Source organism: Micrasema longulum, unplaced genomic scaffold (assembly GCF_059751315.1).
Source record: "Micrasema longulum isolate JH-2025_06_02 unplaced genomic scaffold, ASM5975131v1 h1tg001400l, whole genome shotgun sequence".
In the NCBI taxonomy this organism is placed as follows: Eukaryota; Metazoa; Arthropoda; class Insecta; order Trichoptera; family Brachycentridae; genus Micrasema; species Micrasema longulum.
This window is the reverse complement of record NW_028278586.1, coordinates 238,455-257,255: the sequence shown is the minus strand read 5'-3', so window position 1 is coordinate 257,255 and position 18,801 is coordinate 238,455. Positions and strand designations below refer to the sequence as shown.

General features: G+C 35.8%; 2 protein-coding genes across 2 annotated transcripts in view; both read right to left on the bottom strand.

The window, feature by feature from the left end:
• gogo (thrombospondin-1 like protein golden goal) overlaps window positions 1-18,801 on the bottom strand; it is a 264,490-nt gene that overhangs the window by 12,576 nt on the left and 233,113 nt on the right. Inside the window, exons 5-9 of the mRNA XM_088235559.1 lie at window positions 8,870-9,000; window positions 5,658-5,840; window positions 4,354-4,618; window positions 2,745-2,969; window positions 1,377-1,569 (exon numbers count right to left, since the gene is read on the bottom strand). Coding sequence (XP_088091685.1) covers window positions 1,377-1,569; window positions 2,745-2,969; window positions 4,354-4,618; window positions 5,658-5,840; window positions 8,870-9,000 — 997 coding nt within the window. The remainder of the gene's footprint in view (window positions 1-1,376; window positions 1,570-2,744; window positions 2,970-4,353; window positions 4,619-5,657; window positions 5,841-8,869; window positions 9,001-18,801) is intronic.
• LOC148275542 (cilia- and flagella-associated protein 157) lies at window positions 6,899-8,784 on the bottom strand. Its single transcript, XM_088235561.1, has one exon. It carries the CDS (start codon window positions 8,681-8,683, stop codon window positions 6,959-6,961), a length of 1,725 nt encoding a protein of 574 aa, XP_088091687.1. The 5' UTR covers window positions 8,684-8,784; the 3' UTR covers window positions 6,899-6,958.

The window sequence follows — 18,801 nt, the reverse complement described above, 5'->3', positions numbered from 1 at the left end:
TATCTGAAATTGTCCAGCCAATAGGAGAGCGTGCTACGGCGTAAGCCGGGAAAGTCCGACCCCTTCTCGCTCTCCCTTGCGGCTTATGTATGCTGTCTCGTACCGTGCCCGACTGCGGCACGGTACAAATTACTTGATAGAACCTCTGTATTTTTATTGAATAAAGTGTGTATAGTGTATAACCAAGACTGCGTTTTTATTATATCTACGCCCTCTCCGCCTCTGATGTCGCCGCCTGCCCTTCTGAAGAAGAAAACTGAAGCCTGAAGAAAGCTATCACCCGATAGCCGGTCAAATAGCAGCTCCAAGCCACCTCCTATCTACAGTTCAACTGTATGCACGGCGAGGTGTCGTGTATACAATTTGTCATACACCAGAATTTGATTAGTAAATCCATGATTTTTGACCCTAGACCCACAAATTGATTTGTACCACCATTTATAATACCTAATCATTTTTTATATTATTTTATACACAACAAATTGGCTTTGTCTACTTAACTAGGGTAAGTAACTTTGTTCTTAGATAGTCAAAAATATAATTTTTTTTAAATATGTATAGGTACATGTGTTAACGAAAAGGCGGACTGTAAATGAAAATCAAATTTCATTCAGTTTCGTGAAGTGGGAAATATTTGAGAAAGGAATAGGTACATGAAGTGGATACCTACCTTTAATATAATCTGAATGTTCTTCAATTTCTGGCACTGGATCACAAATGAACTTTAATATGACAATGTTTTCATCGACGCGCGACGATTCCAACCACTTTTTATCCGATTTTATGTCAAGTCAAAAATGTTGTTTGGTTTTTGTTCTAAATCCGAATCTTCTAATTTTGAATATCTTCTATCTTGATGTTAGGTAGGTACCATAAGAATGAGTCAAAGGAAGGATGGGAATGAAAGGTAATCGGACAGGAATAGTATCGATAAATGCTGTTATTTACTTAACATGAAAAAAACAATGAAAACCATGTTTTCATAAATAAAAAATAAAAATTAACAAAAAGTAACAATTTAAGGAAGAACATGACGTGTTGACCATCTATCAGCTATCATCAACTTCTCAGACTCTGGGCGACCAATTTCACTGAGGAAAGCAGCCAGTAACCTCTAACTAACTAACTTAAGGCTCTTTCAACATATCCGTGGTTCTGGCATTATATTACATATTTTTGGTCCTATATAATAATATTGTCTCTCTGCCAAATAAGTTCTAACTATTTGTTCAGAAATCAGATAGCTATTAGATCTACGAATCTCATAATGATGAAAAACTGACATGTTATGTCTTAAAAACTTATGTCCCTGATATAATACATTAATAATAATAATGATAATAATACATATTGTTTGAATCAAACATGGTACGAACCCGCCCGCTTGATTGCTGTTCCCCTGTCCACCTTCCAATCCTTCCACCCCCTCCTCCGTCAGATCCCTAGACTCCCTCAGCAGTCGATGAGCCGGGGGTCCGGACCTCAGTCTCCTCAGGGACAACACTTCCGACAACAAAGTTCCTCTGGAGCCCCCTAATCCAGCGATGGCTGCCGTCGATCCAGGTGCGACTAAAATTAGATAACAATTAAGATGGAAATTATTTAGTAGAAAATATACATGTCTAGGAATTAACAGGGCTTATGACCTGTCACTGGCTGGTTTGAGTGATTATCATCATCATATAATTATCCAGACTTAGTGGTAAATAAAGTTCAGAAACAATAAAACATCGCAGTTTAGCCAAAGGAACCGATGTTTCACATCCACCGTGTCAGTAATTAAACCTAGCACCTCAAAAATTGTAGAACAATTCAACCACTATACTACGAAGCGGTTTAATGGAATTTTTAGGCATTTAGGTACAGCAGTACACATAGTTGCCCGAGTTCCCAACCTCGAGGTTTTCAACCTTTCAAAATTTCTTATTGACCCAAAAACCGTGAGCTACTATTGAAGGGTATCTACTGTTGTGTCGCATTAAAATTGCCAATTGTTAAATATTTCATAAACAAAACCATTTTAAGATTGAAATATTATTTATATGGGAAAGTGTAGAAAAATCCAAAGAATTTCCATCCAATTCGGTAGATTGCTAGATTGCTCCTAAAATCGGTAGGGTTGGCAACACTGGCTAAGGACCATCCAAAAACACTTAAAAGTGCCTAGTTTTATCTGCCGTCTTCAGACGTACGGTACGAATGTATTGTGTAATGTATTTATTCAGATAGTTGTAAAAAAAACTTAAACAACTGATTAGAACTTTTATTATAATCCAAATACAAATATGATAAGTACAAGGGTACCAGTGCATAAATGTTTACCTCAATGCTCATTTGGTTTATTTTAGTAGGCCAAAATAATGTACGATTTTTATTGTTTTGGGTATTTTTTAAATTTTACTTATTTATTTACTTAAAGTAGTTTATTACACATTTTTTGAGACATACGTCCCAACTCAATGGGACTAAAAGTTCTGTGCTGAGTTAGGACGAGATTAATTAATACAGACATATGAGTATATCACAAAACATATTATATAGGATCAGAAAAAGAATTATAATTTTTTTTAATAAATACATGGCACATAAATATGGTAAATAGCAAACTCAAACATTCGAAAAATCATCAAGGAGTTTCCCACTTAAATCTTCCTTTACGCTAAGGAAAGTCCAGTCCTTTTTGATAATTTCGTTGGAATATTGTCATTCAATTATATTTAAATACACACAATTTAAAAACTTACTGTCAGAATCTGCTAGAGAATCACAATCGTTAGCTCGTTGATATTTGGATGTGGCATGGAGAGCTCGGAGAATGATCCAACAGAGTGCGGGGGCTGCCAATAGTAGGCCTGCAGCACCTAAGGCTCCGAATACAAGAGCCCCACCAAATAGTGGCACTCGAGATGACCCGTGTCCTTCCCCCATAGAAACTGCTACACTAGCAGATGCGTTGGATGCTGTCGGTTCTGGAACAATAAATTTATATGCATATTGCTAAATATTTTTTTGCTGGAAGATATTCCTCAAAATATCTTTTCTAATAATATATTAAGATGAACAATTAAAAAAAATATGTACAATGTTGCACACAATTAACACATAAATCATTTTATTAACATATTTATGTAAAAACAAAGGAGAGAGGAAAAAATAAACAATTTATTGAAAAATTCAAAAGTGTTCTAAGATATAACTTTCTTTTGAGTAGGTACCTTCCCACTATTTGCATAAGGAATCATTTTTTGTAATTTTGTTAACTGGTCATAACATTAACAGATCAATAAAGTTGCTTTAACTGTCTAACTAGGGTTAATGGCTCGGTTCTAAGACAGTTAAAATATAAAAACAGTAATCAAAACAAACAAAAAACAATTAAAAACAGTATTTTTAGAAAACTAATAAAAATAATGAGGATCTCTGAATTTTACTGACGAAAAAATAACAATTTAAACAAGAACATGTGTTGGCATTAACATAAAAAATATCAAACTATAGGATACATAAAAAATAAATCTACATAAAAAAAACATTTTAACCATATATGAAGCTTGGAACAAATTTAAATGATTGAATTTTAAAAGAAAAACACAAAAGTAATGTCTTCCATAACATTCAAGAATAATTTGATATTTTAAATTATACCCTTTGAAATATAATATATCGCACATCCGATAAAATAGTTGCGACTAAAATAAACATAATTTTCAGGAAACCCTAAAAACAAAAATAACGTTTTGTCTTACAACCATGTTCTTTTCTTGTTTTTTTTTGTTCTTTTTCTTTTCACCCTTTAAAGCAATCCTGATATATTGTATCATATGTATATTCAGATTTGTATTCAAAATCTCCATTACATTTTTTAAAGAAAATCTCTATTGTCACAAAGAAAATAGTTAAAATATTACACAATTTGAGAATGATTGTGTTCAAATAAGTTTTAGTGTGTGTCATAAAGCCATCAAGCTTTTAAATTATTTGATTAAATTAGGGGCAGGCAGGTATGAGCTGATATGCCACTATCTGGAATTTTTCTGGTAACCTTATTTACTTTCTGTATAAGTCAAATTTGTTTTAAAATGTATCAACAGATGGTACTGTAACCATTTAACAATTTCTTGAGGCAGACCATTCCATGCATTCACAAATCTACAATAATTATTGATAAATTGTTTAGCTGGATTTTTAATGTCCTAGAGATAATGAGGAAGAGTATAATAATAAGATAATTCTTATATATGTAAGAACTTTATTAATCTTTTTCCTTAACTCAAATCAGATCATTTTAAGGTATGACTATTTTATCAGAGGTGCGATTAAACAATACTTATTATGAAAAAAGTACAAAATTACCAATCTGGGTTACAGTAGTAACAAACCCTCCCGGACAAGCTGGCCCAGCTGCCAGAAGTTCATCAGAGAAGAACTCCAGCAGCAGACTGTCTCCTGTGGAGGTCACAGCCCCTTCCTCGGGTCCGCCCTCTGTGCCACCGTCTCCCGGCCACTGGCCCAGGAGAGGAGCCCCCGGGGACCCTCCGTCCCGGGCCTTCAGCCACTGAGCCCCACAGGGCAAGCGGTAACGCTCCATGGATAGGCGTATCACGTGACCGGTTCCTGCCTGCAAGACAATTATAGCTTATTATTTTCTACGGCTTGTAATCCCAGGATATTTTAAAGAAGTATTTCCCCCCTTATAATTTATTAAAAGGGGCTATTTTCAATTACATATATGTAAATAACGCTATGACAGAAAATTGTAATCAAGTTGTGGTTTGAACCTTTGACCCAAAAGCAACACCAACATAGTATAATGTAAGATTATTCACAACCTTTATAAAATAATAACCTTCAATAAACAATCAAATGAAATTTCAATATAGCCCACTTTTGAAGATTTTTCATACAAATGTAGAATACTTCATCATCACATTTTCTTGTTTGATTTTCTTTACAAAGTTGCGAGTATATGAATTTTTGTTTTTAACAAAAACCATCGCCATCCCACGAAACAGTGCAATAGACCTAACATGCCCAATCGCTTCGGCAACTCATTGAACATCTTTTGGCCTAAAGGACCGTAAATGGTACAAATTGTTCTGTGTTGCCTTGATTCTTATTTTTAAGAATTTGAAACATTCACCTCCCTTCATAGGACGGGATATGTATTCAGGTAGCAAACAATTTACACTTTAATTTGAATATATTAATACTAATGAATCAGATTGTAAATTATTCATGGTTAGGCAAAAAGCAAGTTCGCAAGCACTATCGTCAATATAATATGTTAAACCTTTGTGTACCATTATTTTATTGCTCGTTATTGTCTTTGTTACATAGTTTTATGTTCTTTTAGTTTAGTTTCTTGTACATACTCATATGTTTCTTTATATAACTCTTGTAATTGGCTTAGGCCGTAATAAATAAATATCTGTTACATCACATTGTTTATTTCTGGTCCTGAGTTAGGAGTTTCATGGGTTAAGTCAATACTATTTTTCTGACACATTAATGTGTTTATTACACTCTGGTACACTTAGAATATGGGTAAAATGTTTGTATTATCAAAGGGGTTTCAACATTTTTTTAATTTAAATTGAGAGGGAATACTTCTTAGTATTAGACATTTCCACTAGATTTAACATGATGTATTCTTTTACCTGTAAAAGCCAGAATGTTCTTCCTTGGCATTCCTGGGCTGAAGCCGACAGATGTCGCGGGGAAGTCCCAAGGCGCAGAGCGCATCCACACCGACAGGGGTCTCCAGGGGGACCTTGGGATCCGGGGGACCATGGGCAGGGCTGACCTTCCAAAGTGCAGGCCTCAGACTCAACTGCAGGACCCTAGGGCAGAAAAATCTATTGAGACAAATTCTTCAACCCTTGGATAGAATACATGTAATATGTGTCTAGTTTAAATAATGAAGTCATATTTTGCTATAACTGGCCTAAAATATATAATTATTTTTGTAAATCAAACAGTTTGTAATGCATTTGTTAAATTTTTGTTTTTAATACCTGTATATCATATTTTGGTTAATGTAACACAGCACAATGTCATATAACCATCTCCAGAGGAATTTTTTAGCACTATCAAATATTATATGAAGTTAACACAACTTATTGTTTTTTTTATTTCATTTATTTTGGTTCACAAACAATAAACAAAACAAATGACATTTGTATAATAATCATAAATTGTTATTTTAGATACTGTTCATCAATTATATGTGAACACAGCATGCCTAAATAAAGAAGAAAAAAAAGTTTACTAAAGATTTTTTGTTAAATTAGCTAGCTAAATTGAATTCTATGATTGTTATAAAAGTTATTACAATAAATTATTACTAACAGGTTATTACAAATTATTTTACCTTTTCTTTCCTCCAATTTATGATCCATCCCTTTTCTTAGTCTTGCTATTCATTTATTCATATTTTCTTGCCATTGTAAATTATGATTAAAAATAAAAATAATGTGACTCTTAATAATATACTTTTTTAAAAATATTTTTACATTAGAGAATAAACAAAGATGACTTAATAAACAGAGATATCAAAATGTTCATACAGTTTTAAACATTCAAATTCTCGAACAAACATTTTCTCGTTACTAATTGTTTTAATAGACAGTGGAAGTAGGTTATAGATTTTAATTGAATAATACTCAAAATCCCTTTGTCCGAAAGTGGTATTAGTTTGTATTTGTTTAAGTTGTCTTTGTGTTGAGGATCTAGTTATTTTATTATTTGTATTAAATTGTTTAGATCAGATCACAGTACACTGTGGAGATAAATATATGAAAACAATAATTATTATGGAAGACATGTGTAAATATATTTTTTTTAAGATATATTTATTAGCTTGCATTATAAAAGTAAAAAGTATATAAACAAATACATAAATATATCACTAAAATAATAATTATTAAAAATATATGTATCTTAAAAGCATCCCAAATTCTTATTCTTCGAGTTTTGTTTCCGGGGCTTCATCAGCAGTCTCTGACTTATCCCCTGATTTGGCAGTTTTATGAGAAACTTCATCATCTTGAATCACAGGTCCACGTACACTACTTTTACTGCCTTCCATAGATATGTCCTCACCCTCGGAACCGCCTTCATATTCTGAATGAGAACTTTCGTCAATATCTTGTGATAATGTTATTGGCTCTTCCACGATCTCTGAGATGGCTGCTATTTCTACTTCTTCTTCGCCATCTCCTTCTCCTAAACGCCCTTTTATCAACTCCTGGGAATCAATTGCAGGCACGATCATCCTACTGTATATTGTCTTAAGACTTTCTCCTCTATACAATTCTGGTTTGGAAGCAGCTCGTGATAAGGCAGAATCGACTTTAATTATTGATGATTGGTAACTGGAACAAATTGAACTTTTGGAGGCAGCAGTTTCTTTTGGAACGAACCCCAAATCTCCACGGCGATATATAGCTGCTGTTGATGGAATGGTCGAAAGTGAGCTTGTACGTTCATATATCTCAGGAACTGATAACAAATCAAGAAGGCGTTTAAGGAGATTGCGTCTCGCAGCATCCCTTTCTGCTGGACTGTCATCGAGGGGACAGTCGCATAGTTTGATAGCTCCTTTCACAGCTAAACTAGCGCTAGAAACAATATCCAATAATTTTTCTGATTCCGCTTTTGCGTTCTGGGCAACCATCTTCAGCTCACTTTTCTTAGTAAGATTGACATGGAGATTCTGTTGTAATATGTGAACTTTCAAGTCCATTTTGGTTAATCTTTCGGATAACTTTTCTATTGTACGTTTTTGAGATTCGAAATCGAATTCGTTCTTTTTAATAAGAGTCATTTTGTCTTTCATGGCTGTATGTTCTTTAGTTAGACGTTCAATCAAATTGGTTTGCATAATGCTCTTTTCCATAGCTGTATCTCTTTGTTCTTCAGCTAACTGTATCGCCAATCGCGCCGACCTTTCCTTTTCTTTCAGCATTGTGTTTTGGTCTGACAAATTTGCTTGCAACGAAAGCACCTCTTTCAGCTCATTATTTACGGCGATGTTTTCTCTAATCACTCTGTGAGTGGATGAAGCGATTCTTATTTCAGTAGCATCCTGAAAATCTTGCGCTAATGTCAATAGTCGGGATTCTAGTTCTTTCTTCAAATTGTCTTTGCTTATGATGAACTTCTTTTCAGTTTCGTGTAACACTTTTTTATAATGCGTTTCTTGATCCTCATACGCCTTTTCTTGATTTTCAAACTTGGCCATGAGAGTATCTCTCTGCATCCTAAATTCTTCCAAAGAGTTCAGCTTTCCGGATATCATTTTAATTTCGGATGTTAGCTGTTCTCTCATAACATTAAACTCTTTTTTCATGTCCTTAATTTGTTGCAGAAAGGCTGAAGTTTCTTCTTGTCTTTTTTCCTCGATACCTTTCACCCTTTCTTGGAGTTCCGCAACTTCGTCGATTTTAGTTTGAAGAGTTCTCTTAAGATACGCGATGACATCGGCTCTATCTTCATCGAGCTTTTTATATTCGGCTTCCAACTCCCTATTCCTAGCCTCTAACTCTTCGTTAGTATTCTTTATTCTCTCGAGTTTTCTATTTAAGTCGGCAATTTCAAGTTCAAAAAAGGCCTTGTCAACTTCGGGTAATACTTCTTTAGATTCTTCTTCTTTCTTTCCCTTTTTGCCCTTTTTGGGAGGCATTTTGCGAGATATTTGCGTGTACCGATGTTTATTATTTTTCTATGTTAGTTGATTGCCGGGGCAACGTATCGACCTGTCCTCTGTCTGTCTCCATGACAATGCGGGTGTCAACAAACGCGATAATGCACTTGCATATTTTTAATCAAGGTAGGGAGGTTGTTCAACTTAGCTGAATTAGGTGCATACCTGGCAGTACGGAGCGCCGTAGGGCGGCGGGGGGGAGTCGCAGTACCTGTAGCGGGCCCTGGTACCACCACAGCGCCCGGAGCACGGCGACCAGGGACTCCATGGGCCCCACGCACCCGCGGCTACGCCCTCTGAAACAGCAATCACCAGATTGTTAATTTACTATCAATAACAAAATTGGATATTTTTATTAATAATATATTACGTCTCTAATATAATTACGAAAATTTAATTGAAAAAAAGAATTCTTACTCGCTTCGGCAGTACATATTATACTACAAATAAATTAGTGAATTCTGACCCACCCAAATTTCTGAAATTATGAATCTAAACTGCTTTCAATTAATGTATTGAAAAAACTTATGTTTCTCTCGAAAAGAAAAATGTAATTTTATATGTGATCGATACTTAAAATTAAGACCAAATGACCTAAATTTAATATTAAATTACTGACAAAAATGTTTTTATTACAACAAAACAGAGAAATATAAATTCTGTGCTCACATTTTCTTATCAAATAAATATTTACAAACACGCGGTTTTTTTAATAAGTTTTTTACTGAAAATTTTGGAAAACGTCTGTATAATGAGTGTTTCTCTTTTAATAGTGAGTGCGTGACTTGATTTTTGATGGAGATTTCTTTTAACAACATATAATGATAATAAAAACTTATTATACATTTTGTGTTATTTTTTTAATGACGAACTTGTATTTTTTGTAATTTTAATTTATTTATTACAAAAATATATTCAAGGCATACATAACACGAAAAAAATATTTAGTAATATTTAAATGGACATTTTCACACCGGATATGGAAAGTAAAATTTGAATGAATATGCAGAATTTTAATGCAAAAAATATTTATTCTCGCTATGCGTAAAGTGATGCCAATGCAACAATATATCTGTTTAACTGTATAAGAAAGAGCACGAGAATATAACTTATAACAAGGAAGACAGAGACGCTGTTCTGAGGCCGGTGTTTGTGTGAAAGTGACAACAGCATCCAGATAGCACGATAGATACTATGCATAAGATAAGGCAAACATCAGCCGTCTGTGTTTTTCTTATTCGTTTAATCAGTTGGTTATTGGCAGTGAGCGGAAGTGTACGCCAGCTAAATGGTCGATGGAGTTTAAATTTTTTATTAATTTGCTATAATAGGCCTAATTAAATTATTATTTTTATAAATTAGGGTAAATAAGTTATTTAACATTGTGAATTCTTTTTCAAATTTCTTTTGCTTAATGTAACACGATCTTACAGCACCTCGCCCAGTGGATTTATTTAACACAGCCTTTTAAGAGTTAAACACCACGAAATCATTTTAGTTTCCCGCCTTTTCGTATGTTAAGAAATTACGTGTAATAAGTTTACAATTTCTCGCAATTTCATCCGAATGAGTTATTTTCCGAGGCTTAAGACAAAGATTCTCACAAGAATTAGGTAAAATCTGCGCCGCGAAGCGATGAGACGATTGGGAAAAATACCTAAGAAGATTAACATAAATGAATGGAAATTATCCGTAAAAGTTGGGCAAACGGAAACAAAAGTTTTAACGGTCCTAAAGAAAAAGTGGAGGACAGTCCCCTCGTTTTGACAGCAAATCTGATATTTATGGTAAATTTCGAATAACTCAGGAGGCTTTTAAAAATATTGCCAAGGCTTTGCCATCATTTTCCCTACTGTAAAACATTCAATAATAATGTGGCGGGTCGACAACGACGGCACGAGCCGAACATTGCCGAACGCCGACGTAGAGCGTACGAACAGGCCAAACCGGCTTAGAGAATACTACCGGATTCCGACCTCACCGCACGCGTCTTCGAGGCACAAAATTACCGCCAATTTAGATTTACCAACTTCATTTTATTTTGCCTAATATAGTTGTTAGAATCCTTCTTTCAATGTGTTAGCTTCAGTAGTTTAGTTTCGTGAATAAATCTTTGTGTAAAACGTAAGTACCCTGTTTTACTTGCTCTCATTCTGTGCACCCACATAACTTTGTACATCACAAAATTAGGCCACCAACTAGGTGCCGACATAAAAGTGGTATACCCCGACGTTTGAACACGAAAACACAACATTAAACAATCAATCACGGTGACCCCATTCAAATTCCATAAAAATTGCGCAAAAATTTCAGACAGAAATATCTTCGCTTGACAAAATTGTACAACAATTATTTTTTTTCGGTCGGTACATGAAAAATTTAAAATTTCATTTTTAATTTGATTGCACTTTTAATTTATTTGTAATTAATCAAGGTTAATCTATTTCAAGGTTAACTTATTGTAAGGTTAATTAATTTAGTATAATAGAATTATATTATAATAATTATAATATATAATAGAATTAGATTTTTCAAAGACCGAGCGAATCGAGTGAATTTTTCTGTCGGTAACAATCTTCAATGTAAATGTAACTAATGTAAATGTAATTAATGTAACTAGTGAATTGATTAAACTGTGATTAATTTCTTAACAATATTACTCGGCCGGGATTAATTCAAACAGGTGATTCATAATTTAACTAAAATTATTATAAACAAACATAATATAATACGTTCGAACGACTCGCTCACCAAAAATCGCACGCCGAGTAATACATTCCTACAACACATATAAATTTTATTTTTTTCTATTTTTCTTGAGTCGAACACACAAACAATTCACACGAACATTTACATAGGGTGCCAGATTGAGTAGAGGTACTTACAGGGTACCGGAACATAATTATTTTTGACAAATATTATATGGCGAGACAAGCGTGACGTAGGCATCCGAAAGTTTTCTCCTTGTGAACGCACTGCGGGAGTAAGTTTTTTTTTTACCAGCGAAATCTATCGGAAATATTTTTCAGCTGGCGCAGTCGTTCACAATACTTGCAATTTGTAAAATTTTATTTTTGTAAACAACTTGAAACTATCAAACAAACAGATATTCGGGCGGCTAAGCCGACGAATGTTTAACTTAGTACGTGGACATTAGTATCCATACTTTTTTTTCTATATACATTATATCGTGTGACTGTACTATATATGTTTATATTTTTAACCTAGGCTATGCATGTTATTATGTGTTACAGATTTGAAGTTTTACCATAAACATTTTTAAACTTGATATATTGTACAACGGACAATCAAAAGGAATATTAATATTGAGGGGACCACTCAGGCTTGGAGAATACAAATACCTAATAGTTGGAAAATGTGTTCCGCCGTATGGTAAAATAATTATTTAAATTTTCTGTTTTTAATTTTCTTTTCTATAACTTGCACAGTACATACATAACAAATAGTGACTCTGACATTTAAAAAATAAATATTTTTGTTTGAAATTTAAATTTAAATTTAAATTTAAATCTAATAATTTAAACTTAACTTTTTAATACAACTACACTCATTATTGAATACTTTTATTTCAATATTTTAACTTATACTGTAATCATTATTACATACATTTTTCTGAATTTTTTTTTTTTAAAAACGAATATTTTTAAACTGTAAACAATGGCTAACAAGGACAACACTGACTTGACAAATATCAACACAGCAAACAACATGTTCCACACGGATAGGATTAGCGTTAAACTACCACAGCTATGGGTGAACAACATCGAACTTTGGTTTAAACAGATAGAAGCACAATTCGAGTTGGCAAACATAGTTTCAGAAGACGCACGTTATAGTCACTTAGTGTCAAAACTTGAACAAGCGCACATAGAACAAGTTTCAGATATTTTACTCATGGAACCGAACCGAGCAAAATATACGAGGCTGAAGGAAGCTATAATCCAACGCATGGGCTGTCCACAGGACAGAAGGAGAGAAAAACTGTTTTCTTCCTTACAGCTTGGGGATCGAAACCCATCCAGCCTACTTAGAGAGATGCGGACGCTAGCAATAGGTTTACAAATAGACGAAACGACGTTGCAATACTTGTGGATACAACAACTGCCCAAGACGATCCAAGCGCATTTAGCCATAAGCGAAGATGACTGGGATAGGCAAGCGACGATAGCAGATCGCCTAATACAGGTGTACACACAGGATAATGTAGCGGTAGTAGGTACCAACAATAAAAATAACATTTGTAGTTTAGAACAGTCCGTACAAGCTCTAACCCATAAGGTAGAGAGTTTATTTCACACAATCAACAAACAGCATAGTCACAACAACAATAACAATAGATTCAAACACACAACAAGTAACAGCAGTAACAATTTCAATAACAACAAATACAACAACAATTTCAACAAAACAAGCTATAGGGCCAACGGAAATAACAAGAAAACTATTCTTTGTTACTTCCACACAAAATTTGGCGATCAAGCTAAGAAATGCGTCACACCATGTGAATTTAAACCGCATCTAGCTTCAAAAAACTAGATGGTCGAATCATAGCGGAGGCGGCTGATTCAACCAACACAACACGTCTCTTTGTTAAAGATCGTGATACCGGTGTGTCATACCTCGTTGACTCCGGATCGGAAATATCATTAATTCCTAGATCTTTACACAAACGCCATGGAGAAAAGTCTAAGCTAATTCTCTATGCAGCGAACGGGACTACGATCCAGAATTTCGGAGTTACCACGGTAACACTGAATCTGGGATGTAAACAAATGTTTACATGGAAGTTTATAATAGCGGATACGACACGCCCTATTATAGGAGCAGATTTTCTCCACAACTTCCACCTGTTAGTAGATGTTAGGAACAAACGGTTAGTAGACAATACAAACGGCAAGATAGTCAGAGCATTTGACATCTCCACAAACAACAACATAACATGTTCCATATCATTAACAGACAAAACCAACATTTACCACTCACTCATATTGAAGTATCCACAACTAGTAGATATCAATAAACCATACGCAGGGCTGGATAAACACAACACAATCCACCATATAGATACCCGTGGCAAACCCGTTATGTGTAAGACTCGTCGGCTGTCCCCAGAACTACTGAGGCAGGCGAAGCAAGAGTTCGATCACATGGTGGCTCAAGGTATTTGTAGACCCTCCAAGAGTGAGTGGGCCTCTCCATTGCATATGGTGAAGAAGAGCGATGGTACTTATCGCCCTTGTGGCGATTACCGTAGCTTAAACGCACAGACGGTACCTGATCGTTATTCCTTGCCACATATCCACGATATATGCAATGACTTATTTAACTGTAAAATTTTTTCCAAAATTGACTTACAACGAGCATATCACCAAATTCCAATTAATGAAACTGACATTAAAAAGACAGCTATAACCACACCATTCGGGTTATTTGAATTTGTAAGAATGCCATTCGGACTATCATGCGCTGCACAAACATTCCAACGGCACATCAACGAAGTCACAAGAGGTCTAGAAGGAGTACACGCATATATCGACGATATATTGATCGCTTCACCAGACGAAGAAACACATGTGGAACACTTAAAAGCTTTGTTCCAGCGACTTCAAGATCATGGAATGGTGGTAAACCCATCTAAATGCGAGTTTGCCAAGAAAACACTGTTATTTCTTGGTTATGAAATTTCGGCTGAAGGCATTGGACCCTCGCCAACAAAAGTGGAAGCCATCACGAACCTCAACAAGCCAGAAACCATTAAGCAGTTGAGAAGATTCTTGGCCATGGGAAACTTCTACCGAAGATTCATACCACGAGCAGCACACAAATTGATACGACTACACGATTACCTCAAGGGAGCAAAAAAGAATGACAACAGAAAAGTAGAGTGGAACGAAGTCACTACACACGATTTCGAAGAGGTCAAGAACTCGCTGATCAACGCCACTAAGCTTAGCTACCCAGAGGAAAGCAGCAAGATGTCAGTGTGGACAGACGCCTCAGATTACGCAATCGGAGGCGTGCTACAACAAACCACAGACGGCATCAACTACAAACCGATAAGTTTCTTCTCAAAAAAGTTGAACAAGGCTCAGTGTTCATATAGTACGTACGACAGGGAACTACTAGCCATTTTTGAGACTGTAAGGTACTTTCAACATTATCTGGAGGGCAGAGAATTCTGTATATACACGGACCATAAACCACTACAATTCGTGTTTAGAAGGAAAAGTCACGACAAAGAAAGCCCCAGACAACTCAGATATCTAGACTACATCTCACAGTTCAGCACGGACATCAAATACATAAAAGGAGAAGACAACGTCGTCGCCGATACCTTATCAAGAATCGACATGATCGAACAAGAGGCAAACATATCGTTCGAAAAGATCCATAAAGAACAAAGGCAGGACAACGAACTACTCGCACTCTTGGACGACAAGAACACTGCTCTGAACCTGATCAAAACCAACATGCAGGGACAAGAAATCGTCTTCGATCTCAACAAAGGCAACATGCGACCGTACATCCCAAAAACGCTACAGAGATCTTTCTTCAACCAAGTGCATAACCTCAACCATGCAGGAGCCGACGCCACGACCAAGACCATCAGTCAAAGAGGCGTCTGGAAAAATATGAAAGCAGACTGCGCAGCTTGGACGAAGGCCTGCATACCCTGTCAGAAGAGCAAAGTCAACAAACACACGAGGACACCGATCATCAAGATCGACATGCCGAGACAGAAATTCTGCGTGGTCCATGTCGACCTCATCGGACCTTTTCCACCATCAGAGGGACTGAGGTACTGCCTCACATGTATCGACCGATACACTCGATGGGCGGAAGTAATCCCTATCGCAGATATCCAGACCCACACAATCATCAGAGCCATCTGGGACAACTGGATTGCGAGATACGGCGTACCGGAGAAAATTATAACTGATCAGGGTAGGCAATTCATGTCTACGGACTTTAACTTGTTTTGTTCCAGATCAGGCATAGCACACTCCAACACGACGCCTTACCATCCACAAAGTAATGGCATGATCGAGCGATTTCATAGAACGCTGAAGACGGCCATTAAAGCTCACCACCCTGTTCCGTGGACAAAATCGATCAGCACCATACTACTCGGACTGAGGGCCACACTGCGCACGAATGCAGAGCACTCAGTAGCAGAGATGCTGTATGGGTGCAAACTAAAGTTACCAGCAGACATCCTGGAGCAGACGAACGACTACATTGACCCGGACTCCTACACTAGGCAACTGGTAAAGTTCATGCAAAACGTCAAACCAAGGCCAGTCGAGCACCACAATAAAGGTAACGTTTTCATCCACCCGGAACTAAAGAGAGCCACACACTTGTTTCTGAGGGACGACAGAGTGTACAAACCCCTGATGCCGAACTACAAGGGGCCCTACAAGGTCATCACCAGGGCGGAAAAGACGGTAACACTGGACGTGGATGGCGAACATAAAAAGGTTTCGCTGGACAGGTGCAAGCCGGCGTTCCAGACAGCGGAAGAACGAGCCAGTCCAGCAGAAACGGAAACACCAACAGAACAACCGGCATACACAACGCGTAGCGGCAGGAGGGGGATACAGCGTCAGTTTTGAAAAACAGATTTCAAAACTTGGAAGGGGGCTGTGTGGCGGGTCGACAACGACGGCACGAGCCGAACATTGCCGAACGCCGACGTAGAGCGTACGAACAGGCCAAACCGGCTTAGAGAATACTACCGGATTCCGACCTCACCGCACGCGTCTTCGAGGCACAAAATTACCGCCAATTTAGATTTACCAACTTCATTTTATTTTGCCTAATATAGTTGTTAGAATCCTTCTTTCAATGTGTTAGCTTCAGTAGTTTAGTTTCGTGAATAAATCTTTGTGTAAAACGTAAGTACCCTGTTTTACTTGCTCTCATTCTGTGCACCCACATAACTTTGTACATCACAAAATTAGGCCACCAACTAGGTGCCGACATAATAATATGCCCGTTTTTATATGCAGAAAAATTGTTGCAGAGTACCTACCAAATAATTTTAATGGAGTTTCCAGATGAAAACAGCTGGTTTATACTGAAATGTTTTTGCAAAAATTATTATATTTTTCCATTTGTCGGCATGTATGGTGCAGTTTGTAAGTTTTTTAAAAATATTTTTTTATATGGGAGTTGCATTATTTTTTACCTTGCTTATAATATATATACAAGGTTTATATTTGAAAAACAAGATTTTTCTGCAGTTCAATTGCTTTAAATTTGTTAGTAAATTACGAATTACCAAAAAAAAATATGTATTAAAAATGGCAATGATTTTCAACAGCGACGCAGAACGAAATCAGAATGAAATATGGAAATCTAGCCATTTAATTAGTGAATTTATTTATTTATTTATTTATTTTATTTTTTATTATTTTACATATTTATTACAGCAATATACAAGTAATTATTTATACAACAAATTAATTCAGTAGTAAAAGTAAGCATACATATTTTTTATTTTTGCTGATGGTTCATCTAAACTGCCTAACTAGGGATAGCTTCCCCGTTCTAAGGCAGTAAATTATGTATTTTATAATGCTATTTAAAAGTATGTACAGTTTTGTCATAATGTGTGCTTTTTCAGTCTTAAAGGTAAACAATGAATATCCAGAGAAAACATAAATAATACCAAAATCTCTATATCCTAAGTCCCAAGTCATTACTAGTAAAACAAGCAAACAGCTTACGTCCTTCTACATCGGACAACAAATTCTCTGACTCCCTGCGACCAATATGGATTAAGAATGCAGTCAACACCTTCCTCAGCCTGGCAATCCCACCACATTTCCACGAAACTGGGATAAGGTTATATACCCTCGGGCCTATATAATATTGCTGCCTTTGAGCCAAAAAAGTATTGACTCCTCTCTGTAGAATCAGATCCTTATTGGAGTGTCTAGTATTGTGAACATGACAAACCCTTGCGTATTTTTCCCTGTTGAGATGTGTGACCGCTACTGACCTCAATATTTACTGTTGACGAATATTCAGCACTTGAAATTCTTTGAAGAGCGAATCACTCGGGTACCGGTATGGTTTTTTTAATATAACTCTTAACACTGATTTTTGAGCTATAGCTGCTGAAGCCATAGTCGTTTTAGTGCAGCTTCTCCGGCCAAATATATTTCTATATTAATATATTTCTTTTGCTGAAACTTATATTTTATATGGAATACTACTGAAATCTATTAAAAAACGTTTCAAGATATCTATGAAGAATAATCTAAAATACGGAATGCCATTTTATTGTCTTGAATTAACATTTCAATCATCAGTAATATTTTATTGTATTCTCTGTCCTATGCTAATATTTGCTATCTCGACGCCGATACGGAACTTATAGATCGTCTAGAGCGTTTGAAAAATCAAAGCATCCGCTTTATTTTTAATCTCAAAAAGTATGACTATTATCCTTTCGCTCCGAACTCTGGCTTCGTTTTTGTCAGCGCATAAACTCTTAATATCTCTCCATTCTTTATAATATTCTTTACAACTCTTGCGCTCCAAAATATCTTACAGAGAATTTTATTTACCTTTCTGATCATGGTCTTTCGCTTCGCTCTTCTCAAGAGAGAACACTTTCCATTCCTCGACATAACACATCCTTTGTCAGCTATTCATTTTCTGTTCAAGGTGCTAGACTTTGGAAGGATCTAATAAAAAATTCACCTTCTCTAGCCACTTCAAGAAACGCCTGAAACATTTTTATATATCCTTAGAACCCTGACCTCCCTTCGTTGTATTGTTTTTTTTAATACATGTTTTGATTTCCATGGTCCCTCCTTCTCTCTCCTTTCAAACTCATTACCTGATTTTACATTTCGCATCCGTTAATATATTACACATTATGTACTTTTATTTAAGTTAATATGTGCAAGCAGCCGCTGTTTTTAATTAATTAGGTTTTTTTTCATGTGTGTCTCTTTTGATATATGTTTTGATTTTTTAGTGCAAATTATTTGACCAACTTTTCATTTAAATAGTCTGTATTTTGGTCGGCTGAGACATATTCCTTTTAGCAATAAGTCTCC